The sequence below is a fragment of the Tachysurus fulvidraco genome, chromosome 3, assembly GCF_022655615.1.
Source record: "Tachysurus fulvidraco isolate hzauxx_2018 chromosome 3, HZAU_PFXX_2.0, whole genome shotgun sequence".
Lineage (NCBI taxonomy): Eukaryota > Metazoa > Chordata > Actinopteri > Siluriformes > Bagridae > Tachysurus > Tachysurus fulvidraco.
This window is the reverse complement of record NC_062520.1, coordinates 21,854,539-21,873,926: the sequence shown is the minus strand read 5'-3', so window position 1 is coordinate 21,873,926 and position 19,388 is coordinate 21,854,539. Positions and strand designations below refer to the sequence as shown.

Below are 19,388 nucleotides of genomic sequence, written 5' to 3'. Positions count from 1 at the left end.
AGGGGCTGTCCAAGACATTTGTTAATAATAGTTTAATGTGTTAATATATTACTAAATTACTATTCTTTAATAATAATAATAATAATAATAATAATAATAATAATAATAATAATAATAATAATAGCTTAAAGACTATCAAATTTTAGTCATTTATTAGTCAAGTATTACATTTACTTTAATGGCATTTGGCTAACGCTTTTATTCAGACTGCTTTTAAGTCTCTATCAATGTATACATGATACTGGATTACTAGGTTATGCACCAAGAAAACCATCAGTCTAAAAGCTCTGTTGGCAAGGTCATATGGCAAAAAAAAAAAAAAAGGCGCATAGACATTGCAATTCCTTTTTTAAATTTCAGTTTTAATTGCTAGATTTTGGACATCAGAAGGTTTCAGGTAGGTTTTAGACAAGTTAATTCCACACAACTATATTGTTTTCATGTACAGCATACATTATTTCTATATACATGGAGTTTCTGTTAATGACTGTTATGCAAAATAATGTAAATTGAAATGTATGCTAATGTGTCCTAATCATAAGAGTTGGGTGTTGAGGTAAGAAGAAACACATCACTTGAAGCGAGATGAGTGGACTGTTGTATAAACATTGTTGGAGGCATGTTGGACTGTTGGATGCATACAAACCTCCTTCACAAGAATAAAACACAAGTGAGAGAAAGAGCTGGTAGAAACGTTCAATATCTGCATTTATTGGTCATCTGTTCAAACACGTGAGGTTGAGTCACAGGTCCATTTCAGATGACATCCTATTTATTCACTGTGAATTCCTTTATCATTCTGCCATTCGTCCTGATATTATATATGTTTGTGTATTATACTGTATATGTTTGTGTAAGAAAGTTTCACAAAATTACAGGTGCTTCCACCAACCTCCAGTAGGTGGTAGTGTTTCCCGTCTTTGATTCCCCATAGCAGGGGTTGCTATGGCTGAACAACTAAAAATGGCCGGCAGCTGGATATGGAGATGTATGGAGATTAACTGAATTGTCATTGAGACAGCTGTATTAGTTCAGGATTCGCTGCAGCATGCATGGTACACATATATTTCAGAGTCTGCAGCTTTGTGTTACACACAACGGTGATTTACGTATCGAGGCACTGTTTCCTTGAAATGCCTTCCGAGCATACAAGAAGTACATGATGTGTCCTGCAGTAATGAACAACACAGAGATGATGACAAGAATACCAAAATGTTGTGGCTGCGGTGCAGACATCACCATGAGGAAGTGTAGCAAATCCATCATGTAGTTCATTGAGCTCTGGACTCCATTTACAATGCCACGCTCAGACTCACAGATGTTTTCCTGCAGTAGCTGAGTTACTGTCAGGTCAAATGACCACAGACCTATAAAGAGAAGAGCAAGAGATGAACATATGAACATTGTCATAGACCACATGCCAGACCAATGCAATGCAATGGCCAAGATTACCGTTTATGTTTATATTAAATTTAATAAAGAGAAATTATTTAAATTCTCGCTATCTGGTCTCACTGCAGGAGGATGGGTTGCCTTTTAAGTCTGGTTCCTCTTGTCATCTCAGGAAGTTTTTTCTTGCCATCACCAAGTTTAGCTTGCTCATTAGAGATAATTTTATGTTTACATTTTTGAACATTTCCATTGTTAAATACAGGATATTAATTAAAAAAAATATTGAATTTAGATCTGGGCACTGAATGGGCCATTTCAAAATGTTGATTTTCTTCTTCTGAATCTTTCTTGGCTTGTATCTGAGCTTTGGTTCTTTATGGTGCTGAAAGGTTACATTTATCCTCTTATTTAATTGTTTAGCACAGGCTTGCATATTTTGCACCAAATTAGATAGGTATTTGGAGCTATCCATAATTCTCTTTATCTTGAGTAGGGCTCTAGTCCCCACTAAAGCTGATACAGCCAATACCATGATGCCTTCTTTTTGTTGGGTTTTTTTTTTTTTGCCTATTTGTTTATTTTTTTACCAATAATATATATTAGAATTATGCCCCAAAAGTTCCAGCTTCCAGTCTCATCAGACTATACCAAATTTTGCCACACAGTCTGGCAAGATTTAGATGCAATTCTGTCTATTCGCCCTATCCCATAGTGTGAAGAATACGAAAGATTGTTCTCATGTGCAGGAAGTGACCAGTTTTTTTCCACATCTCTTTTAATGTTGCTGAATTTCTCATTTCTAGTTTTCATCTTGTTCTTTCCTTAATTTTGGAGGAACATCCTGCTCTTGGTGATGTCACCGTTACACTTATTTTCTCTACTTCTTTGAACAAGGCTTTGACTGTGTTTCTTTTCTAATGTTTCTGCTTATTTTTTACATATTTTTTGGTTGATAAATCACATTAATGATGGATATATAACTTTATCTTTAACTTTAAACTGTAGTTCATTAGGGGTGTTTGGATTTTACATATTCACTGTACCGTACTTCAGTTCTTATCAATATCTACACAATTAACATGAATTTTAAATGCAAAGAACTTATTGAAGATGCTTAAAACAGCAAGTTTTCTCACCAATTCGTGCTGTGATGACTCCTAGGAACAGCAGGGAAATGGACACATAAGACTCAGGTGCTGGCCCTGTTGGTGCATTATCAAACAAAACTGTATTGTTTGTCCAGTGGATTGAGGAGCGGTCAGGCAGCAGAGGCTGATTGTTGCCCCACTGCATCATGTATCCATGTCTGCTGTGTCCTCCACCATTCATCCCTCCCATTTGTGAGGCATTAGACACTTTTAACATGCCAAGGTCCATAGGGCTGCCTGGTGCGAACACAGAGCACACACACAACAGCAGACAGGACAGATGCAGGCAGCTGGAGATCATACCTGTTTTGATCAGACCATAGACTTTGCGGAGATTCGTAAACACAATCGTACCCAGCAATCCAGCCATGGCGGAGACGCCCATGAGCAAGCTGAGAAGGGATCCGCTGATACCTTGTGTATATGCATAACCTGTGGTGATGCAGTCAAAGCCCAGCACAGTGGTGTAAAGGAAAGCCATTCCCAAACCTGCCAGGAACACAGGCTGCCTGTAATAAGCTCTCCAGCCTTCCATGCATGTGTCAAAGAGCCTGTGCAGATGTTGCAGAAATGGTGGAAGGCTGGTACTCCTCTTCAATTGCAGACCCCTGGAGTCCTCAGGCAAGGACTCTGTCTGCCTTAATGAACTCTCACCTGCATGATAAACAAGAAAACTAGTTAGTACACTTACCCAACTTTTGTTGCATATGAATTCCTTTGACTTAATTTACTTTGCAGTCTATCTAATGTATATTACAGAGGACATGGCTACAGACCTCTTAATTATTGCAATGCTACTGTAATAGTTCCCAGTTTAATATAGTCTACCCGCTGTGGAATAACAACTAAAATACAGTTGGAATAGTCCACTAATCTTTTTGGAGGAGTGGTGTTCTAATAGTGCTTATATTTACAGTATTATAACCACACTAGGCGGTTTCATTGTTTGTATTGCCACTCTTTTCTGTTTTTGGTACTAGTTTTATTACCAGCAACAGTCCTGTACTGAAACTGTTAACGACTGTTTTTCCACTGTGGTAAATTTACGTTTTATCTTACTTTTAATGTTAAGAAACATATTTCATAAAGTTTAGGGTGACTTATTGTAGCATATTATTTTACACCACTTACTTTGTGAACTCTTTCTTTCTCTCCTCCTCTCCATATAACACTGCTCATGTAGTATGGGCAGTTTGACTGAAAGTGCTGGTACAATGCGATACACTCTAGAGAGGAAGACAAACTCCACAATCAAGGAGACCAGATTCCAGCCCAGGATAAAGCCACATCCCACCACATTTGAGGCAAGGGTCATAACCTGACCCACAGCCAGTGGAGCCAAAATGTTGATCACTTGGTCTATACGTCGCATGGTGGCATTCATCCCTACAGCGGCATTAGAGCAATTTTCTTTGTATGTGTCCGAAAATCAGCTAATACTAATAATAAATAAGTCACTTAAAAATGTTATTAGAATATTAGACTGTTATAAAGTGTTTTTATTGTTAATATTTTGAATGTATGTGGATCAAGATATTAATTTTTACCTGCTAGGTGGCCACGATTGTAACCGGTTATGACCACTATCCAGTCTCTGTGGATGGCAATGTTAAGGGCCGTGCTGGCGAGATTCGCCACATCTGCTAGGACGATCACCACCGTATAACAAACCACCTTGTGTGAGTCACGTGATGCAACATGTTACATGCATTAGGATTATATGTAGTTCTGTAGTATATTTCTGTTATGTAGTAGCATAGAAAATGCATCAGTATTAACACAGTGTGTATGAATCAGAAAAGTAACAGTTACTCACAGTTAACCAACCGTCCCAGATTTGCTCAATCCAGTTTTTATATGAGAATATCAACATAAGAATGATACTACAGACTGTCACTGAGATGTTCTGAATAAACAAGGATGCATGAGCCACTGCAGTAGAGAACATAGAAGACTGTTTCAGAGCTTAAATAAACAGCAATACATACAATCTTTAGTAACCCCTGACATTTAAATGAAGCACAAGCATATATTACACAATAGTTAATCTAAAAAAAGAGCAAGAAATTGTTGGTGCATAAGTATTTACCCCCTGAGATCAATAGGTGGATGAATAACCTTTATCTGCATTTACAGCTACAAGATTTCTGGGATATGGGTCTGTCACACATATTTGCATATCTATATTTTCTATATATCTATAACAAATTTGTCTCGTGACCACTGATGCTTTGGCAGACCTAAGACAGGTTCTTGTTTTTGAACTCCAGCATAGCTTTGGTATTATTCCTGGAGTTATTTTTTATCTTGTTGGAAATGAAACTATTCCCCAGTCTTAATTGTATTGCAGACTGCAGAGTTTTTCTTCCCAGATTGCCCAGTGTTTGGATTGATCCCCCTTACCCACAAACCTGACCAGTTTTGCAGGCCCTGCTGAGGAATTATATCCACACAAAATGATGCCACCAATGCTTCATTGATGAGGTTTATATTCTCAGAGTGTTGGCTTATGTAGTGCTTTGTGCCAAGGTCATATAAAATGTTGGTGTTATCAGAGCCTATAACTTTTTCAGGAGAACAGCTTTTTTGGGGGGCTTTGGTCCAATATATGTTTTTTCCATCTCCCTGGCATTTTGGTTACTTATCTGACCAATGATACTGGTACAATTCCACTCATTTTTAGTGGACTGCATCCTTTGGTTGTGCCATATTCTATATATTTTTAACAATGGAATTCATAGTGCTCTTTGGGATGTTTAATGTTTTATGTTTTCTTATTTTCACACTTTTTTCACACTTTATCCCTTTATCTTTATGATGCTGATTGTTCTCTAATAAACTCGGGTGCCTTTAAGGAACAGGTGTGCTTATATTGTGATCATGTGACATTTTAATTGCACACAGGTTCTAATTAATTATGTTCTATGTTCTCTGTTCTCATGACTCTCTTTAAATAATTAGGTAACTTTTACTGGCAGCTGATTCGAACAGGGGAATACTTATGCAAGGCACAGTGCTTTGTGACTGAATCTTCAAACTATAATGACACAGAACAGCACACCCAACAAATATACTACCTTTGTTTCTTGGGTTACGGTCCACCCAGTCTCCAATAAGAGCACCTAATAAAAGCACAGAACCAGCCACCACTAATCCAAAGATGGCAGTTAGCAGTAAGTTATGTCCATACAACTCAATCAGAAAGACTGAGATGGCAAAGTGCCACATACGATCACCCTGGCATGGAAGCAGAGAAACACATCCAGTGAAATATTGACAAATGCAGCAGAGAAAAATGACAAACACAGCAGAGAATAAACTCTGATTATTTCTATTTAACATGGCTTCTTACCCACATTGACAATGCTCCACTGACATATATGAGGAACTTGGGGCCTGTGAGGTAGCTAAGCGCTGATCCTGAGAGACAGGGAGTTTGATTTTGTTTAATATGATAAAATATCTTGCAGTCTTATTCAGTTATTTATCTAAAAGTATATAATTTGTGAACCTAACTGGAAAAGTATGTCATTAAAAGAGTAATGTAATTCTAGACTCGCCTATAATAGTTAATAGTCTCGGGGGTTTAATATTTGAAGTATTCATTCAATCATTATTCAGTAGGGTCACAGTGCATGTGTAATACACAGCAGATAGGACAGATGTCCATCATAGGACACTGTGTACCATTATAGGACAGCATTATAGGACTGCCTACTAGCATAGATTTTGTGTGGTGTATTTCGAGAAACCCAAGCAATGCACATAAAACTCTGAGTAATCTGAGTAATATCAATGCATGAAGAAAACAACTATACTCTTGTGTTTGGCTGGTTGAATTTTTCTCACCTGATTTACCACTGCTTTTCTTTTCCCTTGACTCTTTGATGTCATTGTTCTCATTTTCCCCCATATAACCGCCACACTGAGAGGAATCTGCCCTCAAAGACATGCTACAGAAGACAAATACAGCTTTTAAACTGGCAGTGCATAAACCATACCCTGTATTGAGCATGTGTGTTGTGTGTGTTATTATTTTTATTTTAAAAAAGTGCTGATATAAATGAGTTAATACAAGTAATCCTTTTGTAGCTAGTATTCTGTATATTTCAATGTATCTACAGGATATCTGTAGTGAAGTGTAAAGCATTAAGGGAAAAAATCCACATAAGCCAAATAATCAACACTTGTATTAACCAACATTTATATCATCAATTACTAAAGGAGTAAAATTGTCTACAACGGCAACACATTAACCAACATGCTTACAGTTGTTGAATGACAAAAACCTTTCGTTTAGTTTAGTCAAATATTAGTAACATGCTGGAATTAATGTTTTGCTATTTTGTGTTTTTGGTTGAATTATTTTTATGGATGGTGGTGCATTAAGTGTGGCAAATAAACAAATGTAAATTCACACATGCACTGAGCACTGTTACTTATTGAACATTTCATATGCTTTATTAATTCTCACTGTAACAATTGTTAATGTTGCCCAATGTAGTAAATTATATAAGTTCAGCAAACTTTAATCTAAAATGATACCAAATAATTCAATCTATATTCATTTACCTCACACCAAGGAACAATCCTAATGAAGCAAGCCCTAGTCACCTTTTGAATATGATTTCTGAGGCTTCCTGCATTACATCCAAGTCCTATGTCAAGATGGTAGTGTCTTTACCATGTGTGTCAGCTACAGGGACATGACCGCAGACTTGAACTTGCAGTCAGTGTAGGACTGCTAACATAACAGTGTATGTGGACGTCATTGTATGAAAGTGCCAGAAAAGCAAAACAGGGCATAGAGCCTGACAAAGGCAGCATATTCCAGAGCATGTGACCACCAGAAGGGACAATGTCAACGACGACCCCCGAGCATTACAAACAAATAGTGGAAAGAGAGTCATCTTGTGTCTTTATTTCTTCCATAAACATATAGTGACCTTCCTCTTCAGGCAGTATCTATAAAACCCTTGCTATTTTCTCTGCTTTGAATATTAATTACTGTTTTTAATTTTATTACATGTTCTCTTTCTCTCTCTCTCTCTCTCTCTCTCTCTCTCTCTCTCTCTCTCTCTCTCTCTCTCTCTCTCTCTCTTTCTCTCTCTCTCTCTCTCTCTCTCTCTATCTATCTATCTATCTATCTATCTATCTATCTATCTATCTATCTATCTATCTATCTATCTATCTATCCCTCTTTCTTACACACAAATGCACACAGTGAGACCATTTGGGAAACTCAGTAATATGTTGTGTAACTCTGCAGCATCTATTTATGAAACTATTCAAGCTAGTTTTTCTCTGCCATGGCTTATCATTAATGGAAGTGAAACCCTCATCCCTCGTTCTAATCTCTCTTTGAGAAAGAACAATATATAACCCTGGAAGTGTAACGATATAGCTCTACTGTTCAGTCTAATGAAACAAGTTATCTATATTATCAGGAGAAAAGCTCATAGAGTTTCCATAATTATTCCATAATTTCCATTATTCACAGCACTCCAGACATGTGCTACCGATAGATCAGTAATCTTGTCAACAAACTTTCTATCCTGAGTCTATAACTTGTATTTTTATACAAAATAGATAGTTTTAAACCTCTTAATTCTTTATTCCAACCTGAAAATTAACGGTTTCAATAACTAATCTAAAGCGAATGATGCTCAGGCTGATGTAAGTTGTTTTTCTTTGACAACATAGTGGATCTGATCTAATCGTATCACAGCAATCATATATTGCATTATAACCAAAAACAGACAGATCATCTTATCAGACCATAAAGTACAAAGGTCATATTTATTTAGTGACCGATTAGTTTATTACTCTTCTGAAGCAATAACCTCACTGTGCTATTCAAACCTCCATACAAACATTATACACTTCCAGAGTGAGAAAATAGGGTCAGACATCCGAACAAAACAAAATATTAATCCATTAGAATAAACATTCATAAAGTATACAGTATATCCAATATACTATATTACATTGAACATATCCTTTTATTTATTGCACAGGAAAAATGGTGAATCTTTGTGAACTGCAAGAAAAAAAATCTCTTCCAGAAAGCAGACCATTCATATTATTTTAGTAAAGTAATAAATGTGTCAGATAGACATACAAACAATAGATAAAATAGATGATTACAGTACATTGGTGTTAATGTTATCTTTATAAAATCAGTACACAAAGCACAGTGTCTTCCACAGATATGTTTTGAATCAGAAATAATTAATTTGTATACTCAACATTCTACCTTACTTATGTTTCCACCTCATACCCTTCATTATCATGAAATATTTTAATCTGTCTGTCTGCCAGGTACTTCCATGAAAATTTAATAAAATGACACAGAGCCCAAAGCGGAATAAGTAAGCAGGGAACAGCAGCCAGGAGAATACAAATGGCATAGACCCAACCTGGATACTTCAGGATTTCTGGCGCCGGGAAATTTACCTGGGAGAGTCAGGAAAACATCAGGTTATTTGTATTCCATGTAGCCAGCACCACTCCAACATTACTATCTAATGCTTAATAACATTGCACTGTATAAATTTTGTCTTTTGTTTGAAACAGTTATTGTTACAGGCTTTAAAAATAAGTACATTTACACCCTTATCCAGAGTGACTTACAACTGAAGGTTAAGGGCCTTGTTCAGGGGCCTAGCAGTGGCAACTTGGGGTTCAAACCCACGACCTTCCGATCAGTAGCCCAACACCTTAACCACTGAGCTACCACATCCCATACAGGTAACCATGAACCTAACATACTAGTTACAGTTTAACAGCATATGAGGTTCTTACATAATCTGGGTTCCATGCATCATAGGTGGGATTTTCTTGTGCCTGTACCACCACGTAAGCAAACAAGACCACCAGCAGCATCAAAGGACTGATCACCCTCCATGTAGCTTGCCAGTACAGGTTGGGTCTTCGTCCTGTCATCCATTCTATATCATCACTGAATCTGAGAGGGTGGAAATATGGTATAAAACTGATGGTTTGAGGAAAAACAAGTGTTGGATACCTTATACAAGTACAGCTTATTCCATACAGCTTCATACATGCAGTGCCTTATTACCAAGAATGATTTCTTTAGAATAAGTTAATATCATTAATATCACTAATAAAAACAAAGATATTTTTAATGAAATTATATCATACAATTCTGTTTGTGAAGTCATTCAAATGTATACCATGTGTTATGGTGTTATATTTATCACCTCTTTTTCCTCCCTGAATAATCTTAACTAGTGTATTTCTGTATCGGTTTCACATTCACGTTGCCTTGTACTTGTACATGTGTAATGACAATAAAATTGGATCTAATCTAATTTAATCTAATCTAATCTTATCTATTCTAATCTATACTAATCTAATCTAATCTAATCTAGTCTAAACTTTGTGGTTGATTTTACCATATTTGTCTGTATTAGTGAAGAATGTAGTGTATGTAGTATTGCCCAAAGACATAATTTCACAAAACCTGTTATGAGAAACATATGTAAGGAATAAAACAACAACTTAATAGAGGACTCAATTTGGACCCTAAAGTACATTCCATTAACAAGTTAAGAAGCACCTGTTGCCACCGTAGATGTACATCACGGCTGTGATCTCGAAAAAGGCGATGACCAGCAGAGGCAGGGAACCTACGTAGTTATTAAAGATGGTCAGCCAATAGTTTCCAGATCCCAAAGTGAAGATGAGTGCCACAAAAAAGGAAAGCATGCACATCAGACCTACAAAGAAAGGTGATTCAGTTGGTAAAATTCAGTGTTGTAATGTAACGGAGTACAAATACTTCGTTACTGTACTTTCAGAAATTTCACGTATCTGTACTTTACTTCGCTTTTAAAATTTATAACAACTTTCACTTTTACTCCACTACATTTCCTAGATAAAATGTATACTTTTACTCCGCTATATTTCCACTAAGCATCTTTGTTACTCATTACTACAAAATTAAATCATAAGAAAAAATTTGTGCGACTGCAATAAGGGAGGTTTGGCGAATCACTGCTCCTAGATTGCATTACGCAGCTCCGCACGATCTATAGAGAAGCACAAGTACGCGCAGCGTGCACGCGCAGTCAGAGCTGGAAGCATTTATCTATAACATTAATCTGCTGAAAGCCGCAAATACAGCAACCAAAAGCAGTGAAATTTCACTATTCTTATTACCAGAGTTGATAGCACAAACAAAATATTAATGCAAACAATCCATTCAATACTAAATAAAAATAACATTTATTGATTTGGTCTTTTTGTTTTATGAATATTTTTTTTTTATTAATGACTGCATTCATTGGACTCACTGTTTGTAGAGAATGCACACATACATGAACTGATTTGGTTTAAAACTGGCATCATTACATCATGCATAAAATTTTGGTGTCCACTTTTGCCATTTAATTGCGTTCTAGTACTTTATACACCACTGGTAAAATTGACCTGATCTCTTACAGAGCTAAACATGGAAAATAATTTTGTTGGATTTTCTAATGATTTTGTTTAAAAAGACAAAAAAAAAGCTCACCACTCACCACTATCCTAATGTTTCCCTTCCATTAATAATATTTCATAACATAACTTGAAAGCCCACTTTAGATTAAATGATCATCCACTTTATGTTGTCACCGTCTGTCTATTTACCTGTAAAAATCTCTTTAGGAATGCATTTTGGCACCAGGTGCAGGTCCAGCAGAGGTGTCAAAACCCCCTCTAGATTTCCAAACATTGACGAAAGTCCAAGGCTGAAGAGCATAATAAAGAAGAGCACAGCCCAGACTTGGGAACCTGGCATCTTTATTACTGCCTCAGTGAACACAATGAATGCCAGACCTGTGCCTGAGGCACTCTGAGGGATGACAAACAGAATGACGAGTTGACAGAACTTAAAGAACTGTAAACATATTTTTTTACTACTCCATTAGCAAAAGAAGGTTTATAGCAATCAATACAGGAAACTGGTTGTGTTATTTTCAAACTATTTGGCATGATATCAATACCCAGTAGTAATGTTTCTGGGTAGAACTAAGCCTAATAAGTCATGGCTATAGATTTTCTGTACTGTACTTAATAACAGAGCATTTCCAAATCAGAAGGCCTGGAAAGTGGGTTTCTCTTTTTGTTGTAAACTTCAACAGGTATTACACTACAGCATTTTCAAATTCGCAACCCTCAATGGACACATGGACAGATATCTATTAATTAACAAAAGAGATAGTGAATTGTATCTGACAAAGAAAACCTATGTTCATTATTGTGGTACATTTATAGTTTTCTCATAGGAGACATGTATTGAAAAATTATGGAAGGTGTCTCATTTCAGCCCTTTCTAATGGTCAGTACAATTTTTCTTTTCTGGATAAAAAAACAATGTGCTTCCCAGTTTTTCTATAAAATGACAAGCTGTTTTTTTTTTTTTTTTTTTTATAATTTCTAAAACAGAAAGAAAGAGATCTTCGCTCTAAATGAGGAACAGCTCTTTATAGCTGCTATAATAAGACGTGAAAGCAGGAAATAACATATCTCTTGTTCCATAACATGATGGTGAATGAAACTATAATGGATACTGTAAAAAGCATGATATTTCATTGATTTCATAAATGGTTGATAAATTGCTGTGGTATAAGGGGAATTAAACACTGGGTCATGCTGCGTCAGACCATAACACAACCCTTTGTTGTAGATTATTGTCCTTTAACAGTACAGAATTTTATGTCTCTACATATAATTTTCTTCAGACTTATACTGGTTGCCTTTACAGTTACTCATGAACCCATTATGTATGATGTGTGATGTGATGTGTGTAATAATACCTGATCAAGCAGTTCTTGGAGATTGCATATCTTCAGATTAAGGTTCTGAATTGCATGTGGATTTGTATGATTAAGCTCTGTCAACCATCTCTCATAATTGTCCTCTGTTATATTCATATCCGGAATATTAAAAGCATTTGTTAATTCCAGGATATTACTGTGAAAACAAGAATCAAGAAATATATATCAACAATGACATTCTCTGTCATTTGTTTTCTGTAGATAACTTGTGCTTACCTGTTTATACAGTCATTATAGCTTGACAGTGCTTTAAATCCCAGGATAGAAAAAATAGGTATCGATGCATAGATCGAGGTAGCACTGTTGATGCAGCCAACAATAAGAGCATCTCGCTCACAGTTGTTTCTGGGAAAAAAAAGGATTTAATTTTAATTAAAAGTTAAAATTATGTTATTACTGTTGTTTTATTTTTAGTCTTTGCAGTATTTTCATCCGTTTTCTGTACCACTTTTCCTATAGAGAGCAACGGGGACCCTGTAACCCAAGGGACTCAGGGAACGAGGCAGGAATCAAAACTCCAACCCCAGAGGTATGAGGTACTAATCACTAAGCTATCAAGCCCCCACTTTTCACTTCTTAAAGCTTTAAATATAAATACACTAGTACATTATTAAACCCCTGTCTCAGGATATAAATTCTCCATTTTTAACATCCACATATTATCACATTTTCCTTTTCCTTTGATATGAGGTATATTTCATCAATACAATGCATCAGTAATAAATTCTGTAAGCATTTTCTGTTGGCTTGAGTGCAGCAGATTATAAAATGTGTACATTTGTCTGTGATATAAGGCTTACTTTTGTGGGTTATAGCTGGAAAATGCAATGAGGCCTCCAAATGCAAGTGACAGCGAGAAGAAGATTTGGGTTGCAGCATCTAACCACACTGCTGGGTTTTTCAATGTCTCCCACTGTCAGAAAGTACGGAAAGTTCATTAACATACATACATACTTAGCATCAAATATCTCATAAATACACAGCTGTAGGAGATAGTCCACTTCCACAGTATTCCATTTCTCTTCCGTTTTGCCATTGGTATTTAAGATTAAACTTGGCCAGTGATCCATATAGATTTTTGCCAATTAGCCACTGAGATAAAAGTCATATTTAAGGGCAGTTATAACTCTGGACTACTGATCAGCAGGTTGTAACTACCACTACCAGGAAGACCCCTCAAAAGTACACAGCATCAGAGTACATTAGATTACATCTATTCAACATTTAAATAACCAAAGTGTTAGTCTATTTACACAGATAAGGAGTAGGTTCTAGATTATTTAGCACTAACTAACTAGGCCCCATATTTTATAGCAAGTTGCCCCTTATCAAATGAATAAGTGTATGGAAGTATAGAATATTTTAAAGAACAAAAAGTGTATATTAATCATAATAATCAAAAATAATTAATGCATGATATGTTCCAGTTACTCCAGTGTTGTCTATGAACATGAAACAAAGGACACTGTAACACAAGAAATAAGGATGGGGTCAGCTGAACGGGAAATGGTATATAGCGGTCTGCTGAGACTCCGAGAGCTTCTTCAGCAGAAAATACTTACATTCGGTGTGAAAAGGTGGCGCAATCCTATAGTAGCTCCTGGCAAAGTCAATGCCCGGACCAGAAAGATGGTAAGCACAAGATATGGGAATGTAGCTGTGACATAAACTGCCTGTACACAAAGGTTTAATAGTCTGATTAATGAATATAAATATGATTAATTGAATAGTATAGTAATAAGTGAGACAGATAGTAAGGAGGTTCCTGACCTTGCCGATGGTCTCGATGCCTCGAATAAAGCAGATGTAGACAATACCCCAAGCTGAAGCCAGACACAGCACCAGCCACCACTGAAGACCCCCATTACTCAAAATGTTCGGAGTGATATTCAGTGTTTCTCTGTACCAGAAGTAGTTCACTGGAGTGCTCTTCTCACATTCTTCCACATACCCTGCAAGAACATAAAGCATTTATAAACCCTGATGAGACACTGAAACTGTATAGCCCTGTCATTATTATAATAATGTGGTAATGGAAAGAGATGGTTGTGGTGAGTGACGTATGAGATTATGGGTTCCATTGAATTCACCAGAAATACACTAAGAACATTGTAAGAAGATTCTTTTTAGATCCTTTAGTATAAAATATTGTGGAAAAACTATTATAATTTCAACTTAAAAATCTTTGTCTATCTAAGTACCTCTAATTTTCTTTGATAGATTCATATGTTCACATATACAGTTTCCTATATACTCTCAATTCTTTTCAAAGGTCAGGCAGTGATAGCGGATGAGGAGGACTGGGGGTGCAGCTGCCAATCCTGTTCATCTCAAACGTGTTCAGTAGAATTGAGGGCATCTTAATTTTAGTGAAGTGAAATACTTTTACAGCCTACAATGACATGCTGTACAACTGTGTGCTTCAAACTTCAGATTGTGGCAACAGTTTAGGGAAGAACCAAAAAGTTTCAACAAAAAATGTTTGGTTTGTCTTAAGCAGAGGTGGGTAGTAACGAGTTACATTTACTTGAGTACGTTTTTGAAAAAATTATACTTCTAGGAGTAGTTTTAAATCACTATACTTTGTACTTTTACTTGGGTAGATTTGTGAAGAGGAAACTGTACTCTTACTCCGCTACATTAGGCTACAATGAGCTCGTTACTTTTCTTTTTACCTCTTTGGTATTCTACACATCAATTTTAATGTTGTTTTTTTTTTGACAGAGAGAGAAACTTCCACTAAGGCTCTAACCCCGTGACTGTGTTTCAGCAATCAAACGTAGTCTCGTCACGTTACCATACTCAATCTGAACGGCGGGACGGGTTAGTTAGCAACACAAACCGTCGGCAATGCAGACGGTGAAGTTTAATAGTGACGTCACTGAGTGATTTTTTGGTGAAATAGTTTGTTTCTGCATATTTCCCACACGTACACACACGTTTTACGTTGACCGGTGTGCAGTTTTCTGTTCAGCATGCCTGGTATGAAATGTGTGTGTGTTTCCTTCTGTTGTTCTGTCACTGGAGACACACACACAAAGTTTATGAGAATTTATGGGCTGCCTCGTTCTAGTTATGCCTGGTAAAAAGTATAAAGGTTTGGAAATTTGTGTTACTTCTTTGTATTTATTTTTTATTTATTTTTATTTATTAAGTACTTGAATTTACCTGAATTATTTTAATTTAAGCTATTTTGCAATTAATTAATTAATTTAATTAATTAATTTTAATTTATTTTATTGATTGGATGAGCCATAATTTGCCTAAAGATTATTTTGTATTTTTGTCTGCTTGATTGTTGTCTTGTGTTAAAAATTAAATCAGACATTACTCAACAGTTACTCAGTACTTGAGTAGTTTTTTCACCAAGTACTTTTTTACTCTTATTCAAGTAATTATTTGGATGTCTACTTTTTACTTTTACTTGAGTCATATTATTCTGAAGTAACAGAACATAATCAGCTGGTTCCATAGTGTAGCATTTATCACGTCTGCTTTACACGCAGAAGGTCCTGGGTTTGAGCCCCAGTGGAACCACGAATCAACTTTTGTAAGGATGTGATGGTCTGCCAGTCCAGACACTGTGTTCCTAATCGGAAGGTCGGGGTTCAAGGCCACAAGCTGCTGATACGTCTACGTTGGGTCCTTGAGCAAGGCCCTTAACCTCACCTGCTCCAGGGGAACCGCACGATGGCTGACCCTGTGCTTTGACTCCAGGCTCATAATAGCCTGGGATATGCAAGAATCTTTTGGGGGCAAGTCGTGGCCTAATGGTTAGAGTCTGACTCGTAATCCTAAGGTTGTGGGTTTGAGTCTCGGGCCGGCCACGACTGAGGTGCCCTTGAGCAAGGCACCGAACCCCCCAACTGCTCCCTGGGTGCTGCAGCATAAATGGCTGCCCACTGCTCCGGGTGTGTGTTCATGGTGTGTGTGTTCACTGCTGTGTGTGTGCACTTTGGATGGGTCAAATGCAGAGAACGAATTCTGAGTATGGGTCACCGTACTTAGCCGTATGTCACGTCACTTTATTTTACTTGAGTACAATTTTTGGCTACTCTACCCACCTCTGGTCTTAATGTGTACTAATGTGATACTGTTTGTGTCTTACCAGTGAGATTTGCGTTGACTGGGCACGACTCCCATGGCAATGGGTTTTGGAATGAATGGAAGAAATACCACAGAACCCAGGCCAGTATAGTGTTATAAAATAAACCAACTAAAAATGACACAGTCATCGAGGCCACACCTGCTCACACACACACACACACACACACACACACACACACACACACACACACACACACACACACACACACACGCACACACACACAGCAACAGTGGTAAGAGTTTCACTTCACAACATTGTTAAACAGAAATGATAACACAAACATATCCATAGTGTATCATTACTGATGCAACACAGTACAAAAAAAAATCCCGTACTAAACTAAACTTACTTATACAGTACTTAACTGTACATAACCATTGTGCACATAGTTCTGTCATAAGACTACGAGTGCCTACCTACTCCTCCTAGATAAGGTGAGATCGAGTTCCAGACTCCTATGCTGCCCATGCGGAGCCTCTGACCAATAGCTAGCTCCATGTGAAGCAGAGGAAGCCCTTCAAACGCCAGAGCTATGAGGTATGGGATCAGAAATGCACCTAAGAACAAACAGAACACATTGTTAGACTTTTAGCTTCGCAAGAACTGTGAATATCAGCACATCAGAAAATGACCAACAGTCTTAGCAAGCAATTATGATTCGGCTATCAAGCTAACTAAGGCATTTTCTATCATGTTATCCTTGTTTTCATCTCTCCAAGCATACTATATGTGCTGTAGAGAATAGTACGTTATTGTTCTTGAAAGTTGCCCTGTGTTTTGATAACTTGTCATCGTACTGAGCTTATCTTTAACACTCGCTTTAGAAAGGGAGCATTTTCCATTTAAAAACTAAATTCATTTCAAGACGAGATGATCTATGTTTATCTATGTACACGTATGTTTACTCTCGACAAAAAGCAGTCAATCCATGTATGAAAGGTGATGAAAGTGCAAACATTACATGCATTTGAGCCATATCTCTTTATATAAAAGGTCCTGATAATGATTATATACTTTGTACAGCAAAAAGCACACTGAACACGACCTGAGAATCGAGTGAGTGTGTGGCAACCTTAAAGTCAATATGATTTTTTTTTATCTACACTTGTTTTATAAATTCATGCATGATGAGATCACAAAACCAGTAACAATGTTATTCATGAAGCAAGCAACTTGCTACCCAGGTAAATTTGAATTTAAGGACTGAATATTATACTTTATTACTTTTTTTAAATGATCTTTTAACATCCAAAAACTGTATTTGAAATAGTGTTATATAATTTTTTTTTTATCATTTCTATTTATTTAATTTGACTGTTTTTTTTTTAAATCAAGTTCAATACATTTCTTATGTGCACCTTTTATCATCAGCTAAGTAGACAGTGACATGTTTTTGTGACTTTAAAAGCAGTCTGTGTGATCATCTACACACGCTAAACCACAGTTTCCTCTGAACACCAACTCTTTCCTCTGACACCGTCACTGCTGTGCATCTTGGTTTGAGTGTATGGCCTTGTTCATCAAATTTTAGCTTGTGGTATACGTTTTATAACATGCTCTAAGAGTATGTGGATCTGTAACCAAAACAAAAATGGATAACTGTCCGCTGAACTTCTGGTTCACAAGAAGAAAATATTTAACCCAAACACCAGCTTACAATTCTTTCAAATTGTCTAGATATTGCTTTCATGGTAAAATAAAAAAATTCACAGCATTATTAGTTTTCATTTTCATATAGATCGATTAATTGATTTTTTTAATATAGCGGCTCAGCTAAGATTATTTGAAAACAAACCTCTTACAGCACAAGCTTATTTATGAACATAGTCTAATTATTTGAAGTAAAATACTATATTTTTCCAATTTATTGAAGCCACATGGCTTTTTATTCTTGAATTTTGTACAAACAGGACACTTAAATAAATATACGAATAACTATATCCAAGCTCAATAATATACATTATAGAATTATTTAAAAAAAAAAACAATATGTAGAAACTTTAATTCGATACTATGTGATGTGAATATCTAAATCTGCAATCCTAAAACCAACTTATATGCAAGACAACAGTCAATTAGTAAACAACACAACATGAAAATACATGAATTCATTTTTATTAATTAAATGAATTTAATCACTATTTTGCATGTAATAATCATCCAAATGTTTCCTACCTCCTCCATATACCTGACACAAATAAGGGAATCGCCATACATTCCCCAAGCCAACAGCAAATCCGATGCATGTCAGCAGGTACTGAACCTTATTGTCCCATTTGGGCCGTTCATCGGTCTTAGTTGTTTCCTCTGGAACTTGATTAAGCTCAAAGTCTTTGGTGCTCTGAGCTCCATCCATTCTTCAGTTTACTTTCTGGTTGTCTTGTGAGTTACACACCAGTTCTGACAGTCATTTCCTCATCACACCAGATCTCGTTTCCCTTTACCTTGATAAAATCCGGGGTCTTTTTCATCAGTAGAAGAGGAGGAGCTTTAAACACTTGTTCAATCCCACATTACAGTTATACTGCACTGTACTTCATCTTTCTGGCACATCTCCTGTGCTGCTGAGATATGCCAGGAAGCCCATACAGTAACAGAGTGGCAAACACTCCTACACTGCTGTTTATTTAAGCAAGCTGTGGTTGCACAGAGCATCTAATCTACACATTAACTTGTTATATATATATATATATATATATATATATATATATATATATATATATATATATATATATATATATATATATATATATAAATGCCTTGGGAAAGCATTGCTTAAATTAATTCAAATTGAACCATGTCCGTTAACAAGCCATGTTCATTAACAAAACTGGTCAGATGTTCAGATCATGCACATATAGTACAGTGAAAATGTTTGCTAAAAATAAATAAAGT

General features: G+C 36.3%; 2 protein-coding genes, 1 long non-coding RNA gene and 1 other non-coding gene across 5 annotated transcripts in view; 2 read left to right on the top strand and 2 right to left on the bottom strand.

The window, feature by feature from the left end:
- Positions 1-6,957, top strand: part of LOC113644432 — an 8,741-nt gene extending 1,784 nt beyond the window's left edge. Inside the window, exons 2-3 of the long non-coding RNA XR_003440998.2 lie at positions 3,724-3,954; positions 4,095-6,957. This is a non-coding gene — a long non-coding RNA (uncharacterized LOC113644432). The remainder of the gene's footprint in view (positions 1-3,723; positions 3,955-4,094) is intronic.
- Positions 144-8,167, bottom strand: si:ch211-254p10.2 (solute carrier family 40 member 1). Of its 2 annotated transcripts, none has more exons than XM_047810837.1 (9): positions 7,113-8,167; positions 6,390-6,493; positions 5,893-5,960; positions 5,618-5,777; positions 4,357-4,472; positions 4,088-4,214; positions 3,672-3,926; positions 2,529-3,194; positions 144-1,367 (listed from the first exon to the last, which is right to left on the bottom strand). In XM_047810837.1, the coding sequence occupies exons 2-9, from the start codon at positions 6,490-6,492 to the stop codon at positions 1,069-1,071; spliced, it is 1,794 nt and encodes a 597-aa protein (XP_047666793.1). In that variant the 5' UTR covers position 6,493; positions 7,113-8,167; the 3' UTR covers positions 144-1,068. The 2 variants fall into 2 exon arrangements, with proteins under 2 accessions (XP_047666793.1, XP_027005073.2); XM_027149272.2 differs by having other exon boundaries at positions 7,155-8,167.
- Positions 8,168-8,307: 140 nt separating this feature from the next.
- On the bottom strand, positions 8,308-19,136 carry LOC113644865 (sodium-dependent neutral amino acid transporter B(0)AT3-like). The gene is made up of 12 exons (XM_027150017.2): positions 18,669-19,136; positions 16,910-17,050; positions 16,494-16,631; positions 14,156-14,337; positions 13,948-14,058; positions 13,186-13,298; positions 12,602-12,730; positions 12,365-12,521; positions 11,196-11,400; positions 10,123-10,282; positions 9,345-9,507; positions 8,308-8,996 (listed from the first exon to the last, which is right to left on the bottom strand). Exons 1-12 carry the CDS (start codon positions 18,847-18,849, stop codon positions 8,802-8,804), a joined length of 1,875 nt encoding a protein of 624 aa, XP_027005818.1. The 5' UTR covers positions 18,850-19,136; the 3' UTR covers positions 8,308-8,801.
- Positions 15,850-15,922, top strand: trnav-uac. Its single transcript has one exon. It is a non-coding gene; the product is annotated as a tRNA-Val (tRNA).
- Positions 19,137-19,388: the final 252 nt, after the last annotated feature.

Excerpts from the sequence above, each read along its gene's own strand:
- si:ch211-254p10.2 (XM_027149272.2), bottom strand. The coding sequence starts at position 7,186 with ATGCAGGAAGCCTCAGAAATCATATTCAAAAG. Across the intron at positions 5,961-6,389 it reads GAAAAGCAGTGGTAAATCAG|GATCAGCGCTTAGCTACCTC; the intron begins GTGAGAAAAATT and ends CCTGTCTCTCAG. Across the intron at positions 4,215-4,356 it reads TCTGGGACGGTTGGTTAACT|GTGGTTTGTTATACGGTGGT; the intron begins GTGAGTAACTGT and ends GACTCACACAAG.
- LOC113644865 (XM_027150017.2), bottom strand. The coding sequence starts at position 18,849 with ATGGATGGAGCTCAGAGCACCAAAGACTTTGAGCTTAATCAAGTTCCA. Across the intron at positions 13,299-13,947 it reads GCCACCTTTTCACACCGAAT|TGGGAGACATTGAAAAACCC; the intron begins GTAAGTATTTTC and ends ACTTTCTGACAG. Across the intron at positions 11,401-12,364 it reads TCCAAGAACTGCTTGATCAG|AGTGCCTCAGGCACAGGTCT; the intron begins GTATTATTACAC and ends GTCATCCCTCAG.